Source organism: Hydra vulgaris, chromosome 15 (assembly GCF_038396675.1).
Source record: "Hydra vulgaris chromosome 15, alternate assembly HydraT2T_AEP".
Taxonomy (NCBI): Eukaryota; Metazoa; Cnidaria; class Hydrozoa; order Anthoathecata; family Hydridae; genus Hydra; species Hydra vulgaris.
In genome coordinates, this window is record NC_088934.1 from 20,350,001 (window position 1) to 20,357,500 (window position 7,500).

Here is a 7,500-nt window from a genome sequence, read left to right on the forward strand (position 1 = left end):
CATGTGTAATAAATGAAACTTTTGTCAACTGTTTGGTGTTTTTGTGACTCTGACTCATTTTTATACATTACTTAGTAATTTTAACTAAAAGTATTTGAACTTTGGTGCCTAAAAATGGAAAAAGCTGAAGATATATCAAACAAAAAAATTTCAGTATTATCTGCTTCATTAAAACATTCAAATCACTCCCAAAGAAAAATTATAAATTTAGTTAAAGTTTCTGTGATGACAGTAAGCAGAATTGAAGATAAAAACAACTTGATAAAAACAATACCTCTACAAAGTGTCAGAAATGGAAAATGTGGGAAGCCACGCATCACCACTCTGAGAGATGAATGGGCAATTCATTACATTTGTGTTAAAAACCAAAGAAAAAGTATAAATCAGTTACTAAAATTATACAAGAAACCAGTATCAAGATTTCTAACAAAGCTACAAGGAGTTGAATAGCAGAACTGGGGTTTAAATGCTACAGACCTTTGACGAAACCTAAACTTATGTCAGCAATAAAATTAAAATGCTTCACTTAGGCTAAACAACACCAACATATCTCTGCTGAAGATTGGGAAAATGTAAGTGCTTATTAAACTGTTTATTACAACAGCATCACAATTAAAACATTTATATGAGTTTTTATATAATTTTTTTATTTGCTTTCAGGTGTGTTTCACAGATGAGTCCTAATTTGAAATAATAATGTATAATTCTTCTTTTGTTAGGCAAAGGAAAGAAGATAAATATAACCCAGACTGTGTTATGGAGACGGTAAAACACCCTCTAAAGGTGATAGTATGATCAGTTGTAAGTGGTAAGGGCAGTAGCCTTCTTTATATAATTGAAGGGATGAAAAACCAAGATAAATATAAAAAAGTACCAAATGATTTCCTCAGTTACATGATTGGTTTCCTGATGCATACAAATGTATCTTTATGCATGATTCTGCCCAATGCCATAAACACTAAATATCTTGTCACTTTATAAAAATAAAGTGACAAGATATTTAGAGTTAAAAAATGTTACTGTTTTACCATGGCCTGGCAATTCTCCCAACTTAAACCTAATAGGGAATGCCTGGGAACTTTTAAAGCGGATAATGAGGCATGATACTAAAACCAACAAAAAAATTCTCATAGATTCACAAAATAATCCCTGGCATAATGATCAGGAATTAAAAGCAAATGTAAAGAATTGCATCTAAAGTATGCCAAGAAGGATAAAGCAATTGATGCAAAAGGCACCCCAACGATATACTAAAAAATATTTTGTATTATGAGTTTTTATAAATAAATGCTTAAGAATAGTAAAAGTGTTTAAATAAGTGTTTTACTTTTTAAAAAAATACATTTATTTAAGCTAGTAGCACTTATAATTATATAAAAATTTAACATAAGAATACGTAAAAAAGCTTATAATGGTTAAAATGATATTTTTTGCAAGTGTAACTAATAGTTTGGCCGCCCACTGTACTTATAAATATTATTTATTCACATTTATACTTTATATAAAGTTTGTGACTTATGTGAAATTAAAAAACATTTAATTCTTTTTTATGAAATATTTTGTCATTATGTAAGATAATTTTTTTTATTTCCAGGTTCTGTTCCACCCAAGTAATCCAAAGGTGGTTGGTATTGGTTCCACGGTACATTTTAATAAATTTTTGTGTTTTTGCTTCTAAATAATTACTTCAATAATAATATTGAATTTTTGTTTTTAGTGAAAATTTTTATCTGTGATAAAGTTTGTGAGTTTTTATTTTGAATAGGTTTTGTGTTACTTGAATTTAGGATGGATTAGTCAATATTTTAGATTTGACAACATACGATGAGGATGACTCACTAACTCAAACACTCAACACTGAATTATCTGTGGTAATTTTTTTCAAGGAATTTTAAAAATGTTTTAAATAATTTTTTATTTGAAATAAGCTGATTTAATTTGTTTATATTTATAACTGTATAAATATAAAAATAGATGTTTAACAAAAATCATCCCCTTTTATATTAAAAAATAAAAAATAAAAAAATAAAAAATATTAAATGAAAGTGTAAGAAACTTTATATTTAGTTTAAAATGTTTATAATATATAATTTAAAGTATATATATATATATATATATATATATATATATATATATATATATATATATATATATATATATATATATATATATATATATATATATATATATATATATATATATATATTTATATATATATATTTATATTTATATATATATATATATATATATATATATATAATATATATATATATATATATATATATATATATATATATATATATCAGGGGCTATTCTAGACTGGTAAAGTTTAAAAAAATGAAAAAAGTTCTCTATTGTGTTATAAAATATAATCATATAATCAAAACAATTTCAGTAACTTGATTTTAAAGTTTTGTTATAAGTATCAGATTCAAGTTGCTTTCCAAATCAATAGCTTGCTTGTAAACTGTGAAAAGTAGCCACTGTGTTTGTGAGCTATTGTGCTAATTGTTGTTTTCATCATGAATTGTAAAAAGGTTACATAAATCTACTGGTTTTAAAGTAATTATTCCTTTCCGTATGCATTGTAAACAACTTCTTGCATTAGATTTTATGAAATTAGTTTTGATCGGGAAGTTTTGCGTAATTTAAAATTTTTATTTGAATAAAAATAGGGGGGGGGGGGGAAGGGTTCAGGATAGTTAGAAGGGTACATTAGTACACTTCACCAAAAATGTTTTTCTAGAATAGCCACTGGATATTTAAACTTATTCTGGAGGCTGAATTTATTCTTTACAACATAGTGTACTTTTGGTTTTTTTGGCACTGCATCAGAATTCATGTTTGTTCTTACAGATATGGAGACTCTACAGATTTGGAATTATATGGAAGTACGTATTGTCACTTATTATATTTTGAAATTATTTTATATTTTATTGGTTTAAAAATAATTGTCTTTTAAATCTATAATAAATTTGCATCGTTATAAGTTACAAACAAGTTTTATTGACAGGTTATCAGTAGCTTACTCAAAGATGCTAAAACCATTTTTCCTTGAATTATATTTTAAACTTTAAATTTAATTTAGAATTTTATATTTGTAATGGTATTTTTAAAACAATTTTTATTCATAAAACAAAATATTTTAAAATACAAAATACTATCAAATATCAAAAAATTTGAAACTAAATAATCCCAAGAGAAATTACATCATATAATATATTCATACATCCCTAAATGCAGATTTAGCTGCACATGAAACGGCATTGGAGTTATGCTGCAATGACATCAATAGTCATTGCAACATGACTTTATAGAATCTATATATGTACAGCGTGGAAAATAATAGTCAGTCAACAGTCGATGACTGTCTGAAATGACTGAAAATGCTATTTTGACCTTCCAAAGTGAATTCTTGCTGGTCATGGTTAACCGATTGAAAAAAAAATCAGAGATTTAAAAGCAAGGTTTGACAAATAATCAGGATTTGACAAATAATCAGATTGACAAATAATCAGGATAATAAAATTTCACAAAATCATTTAAATTTTGAAAAAGAGTTTTAAATAGTTTTCTTGTTAATGATACTGTTATTGATAATTTATATCAATATAATTCAATAGTTAAAAGTTAATAATTTTATATTATTAATTCTACTAATTAAAATATATTAAATTTATCGTTGTTAAAACTTTTATCTAATAATTATTGCATATTAATAGAAACCAGTATTTTTTCTGCTTTAACAACCCTGGACTCATTAATTTGCTTTGTTGAAGAATGTATTATACATGACATCAATTATATTTATGAATTTTTTTGCTTCGCATATTAAAATTTTTTTTTTTTTTGTTAATTTACCTCCTCAGGCAGAGAAGGCCACTACAGATGAGGAGGCTACTTATTTGTGGTTATAAAACTCTCTCAACTCTATAACTCCAAAACATAAACCTTGACGAACAAGGCCACTGCTCAGAGAAACAAGTTGAGCACAGTACTACCAGGAAAGTAATGAGAATCAAAATCGGAACCCCTCGCTTATGAAGCGAGCGCTCTACTACTACTGCTACACCACTACCGGAAGTTCTTGTTTTATTACTATTTTAATAAAAAAATTTCATATTTTATATTATTTTAATAATAATATAGAATATATAATAAATTATGTATTTAACTAAGAACAGTTTTTTCTTTTATCTGGGCTTAATCAATTTGATTTATTTTTCTCTAAATTTTTTTATTTGTTTTCTTGTAAATTTTTCTAAAAATTACAAATAAATGAATGAATAGATAAATTAAAAATTACTAATTGAATGCTTGCCCTTTTTTTTTAATAATAGCATTATAAAAAATATGTATATTTTATTTTTTTATTTCAATTTATTTGCATTTAAATAAAAATACAAAAAGGTGATACAGGTAATTTGAGAATTACTTTTATGTAACACCAAGTTTAAAACAGTAAACATTGTTTCTGAATATTGTATGTTTTTAAATTCGATTTAAATAGAGACAATGAAGAAGAATGCATCATATAATGAGGTAAATAATTCCATATCTTAATAACTCTTTCACAGAAAAAAAATCTCCTTATATCATTGATGTATTTGTTATGTGATGTTAATTTTTGGGAGCAAGAGTAAAAAACTCAGAAAAAGGCAAATCAACCAAATTCTGCATGATTTTAAAAGTCATTAAAAGATCAATGTTTATTCTCCGACATTCAAGAGAGTCAAGATTGAAGATATCAAGTCTTGAAGCATAATATTTGTATGGAATGCAACACCGTTTGCAGACAGTTCTTGTATAATGTTTCTGGACCTTTTCTATTCAACTTATATCTTTTAAGAGATACGGATTCCACACAGGGGTAGTATGACTCTAAAATTGGTCAAGTATAAACTTTATAGGCTCTTATCAAAAGTTGAGAATCATTACTGATGAAAGGCTTTAAGAGTAGGTAAGCACAAGAACTTGCTTTGCTAGCAATATGAGAACAGTGATTGGAAAATTTCATATCAGAAAAAATAAACATCCCAATGTCTTTGATTGAATCAATTGATTTGATTGTGAAATTCTCTTTAAAGTTTTGACAAGGTTAATATTATTTTCGTCTTTTCTCGCTTGGTACAACTTGCTATCGTCTGCAAAAAGCTTGATTCCACAATGCCCCTCAATACACGAGGTTATATAGTTTATAAAAATTAAAAATAAACGCCCAAAACAGTTTCTTGAGGTATTCCACTTTTTACATGAATGTTGTTTGACTATGAATCATTGATACAAACACATTGAGAACGATTTGTCAAGAAGTTTGTAACCCAATTTAGTAACTCATACTTGATACCGTAACAACGCAGTTTAAATAGTAACTTAGGGTGAGATACAGTATCGAAGACTTTTTCAAAGTCTATATAGATGATATCAACTAGCTTTTTATTATTAACAGCAGTGGTCCACTCATTTAATGTTGTCAACATCTGTGTACATGTGGATCTACGCTTTAAGAAACTGCACTGATGCACAAAAATAAAATTGTTCAGGAGTGTAACGCTTTCAGCAATTATTGTAATGCTTATAAAATAACTTGTAACGCTTTCAGCAATTATTAGTTCCATAATTTTACAAACAATACATGTCATGGAAATAGGTTTTTAATTTGTGGGTAATGACAGGTTTCCTTTTTTAAATATCAGACATATTATAGAAGTTTTCCAGATCCTAGGTATAACATTTTTGGGCATTGACATTTCAAACAGAGTAGAAAAAGGAATAGCAATAACATTTGCAATTGACTTTAAAAATATGGCTGGATATCCATCAGTGGCAGGATATCCATCAAATATGATATCATCAGGATATCCATCAGAGGATTTGGAAGATTTGGATGGAAGCTTTTGTAGATAAGAAACAACAGAATTGTAAGGAAACATAATATTATTTAAAGAATTTTTGTGTTTTGCTAAATCTAAGACTGGTGCAATACCATTGTCAGTAACAAATACAGAGCCAAAAAAATTGTTCAAAAGTTGCGATTTTTCACAATCATCTGTAATTAGAGAACCATCAGTTTGAAGTAAGGGCGCAACAGAGTTACAGCATTTAGATTTTTTGTTTACAAACTTAAAACTTAGTGGTATTGGATTTGACAACTAAATCTTACTCTCTGGAAATGCAATTTTTTTGAACTTCTGCATCATATAAATGAGAGTAGTTCTTATTATATTAGAATTTAATATGAAAAGATGGATTACCTGTTCTTTTGTAATCTCTATAGAGAATACATTTTTTAAAGGCTAATTTTCGGATGGCTAGAGGTTGGATATTGTTTTTTTTTTTTAAAGTTAACGGTACATGCGATAAAATAGATGAATTTAAGAAATTACAGATAGTTTGCCAGAAAGTTTCAACATCCTGATTTTGTGTGGCTAGTAAATACCAGTTTACATTTTGTAAGTCGGTGTTTATAAAGTTGTAATCAGTTTTGAGAAAATTATACTTGGTTGTTTTTTTGTATGGTTTATATTTCTCCAAATTACGATTGAAAATAATCATGCAGTGGTCGCAGGTACTTGTGAATGGGCCAATAGTTTCTATATTAAAAATGTTTTTAGAGTTGTTGGTTAGTATCAGATCTAGAAGGTTGTTAAGTCTGTTATTGTCAGATACAAGTTGGGTTAAAGCATTTGCGGAACAAGTTTCTACAAAAAGGTCATGATATGAATCACTGAAACTTGTTGGGATTGACCAGTTTATATGTGGCAGATTAAAGTCACCGGCTATGATGCATGTAGAATCGCAAGTATCGGTAATTTTATAAATTATCTTGCACAAAGCTTTGGTTTTTGAAATACAGATGGGTGCACATGGAGGGTGATAAATGCATGCAATTCGTATTTTTTGCTCAATGATGAAACAAACACATCAACACATGTAGTTTCAGTATTTAGTAGTTCCATTGGAATATTAAGATGCGTTTGAAGTGAGTGGATATTATTGCGCACTAATATAAGTGAACCTCCACCTTTACTGTTTCGATCATATCGAAATACTGTGAAATTATTGCCATTCAACAATAATGAATCAGGTGTATTTTTATTTAACCCAGTTTTGGTAATGAGTATGATATCAAGATTGCTGTTTTCGAGGAGATTGTGTAGGTAGTGTAGTTTATTGTTAATCAATCTAGCATTGAAGTAAGCACAGCTTATGGTTTTGAAAGGATGTTGTTTAACTTTTGTTTTGTTGTTATTGTTAGCATGGTTTATACTGAGTTTAGGATTAATGTGGTAGTTGCATTTACTGGTGTTATTATTACTTTTTTTAATTCTGTTTGGTAAGCTTTGAAACATCAATTTTAACGATGGCGTTGCTTCTAATGCAGTATCGAAAGGGCAAATTGAGTTTTCCATTTGCTTGAAATTTGTTGTTTTTAATTTTTCTTTCTTGAAGCACCATTTTCATATTTGATCTCTCTGCATCATTAAGATCTGGATTTAT

General features: G+C 27.6%; 1 protein-coding gene across 1 annotated transcript in view; it reads left to right on the forward strand.

Moving 5' to 3' along the window:
• The window catches only part of LOC136072144 (WD repeat-containing protein 89-like), a 28,470-nt gene that overhangs the window by 16,140 nt on the left and 4,830 nt on the right, over nt 1–7,500 (forward strand). The window contains exons 8-10 of the mRNA XM_065820725.1: nt 1,595–1,642; nt 1,788–1,871; nt 2,805–2,891. Of these exons, the coding sequence (XP_065676797.1) occupies nt 1,595–1,642; nt 1,788–1,871; nt 2,805–2,891 (219 nt within the window). The remainder of the gene's footprint in view (nt 1–1,594; nt 1,643–1,787; nt 1,872–2,804; nt 2,892–7,500) is intronic.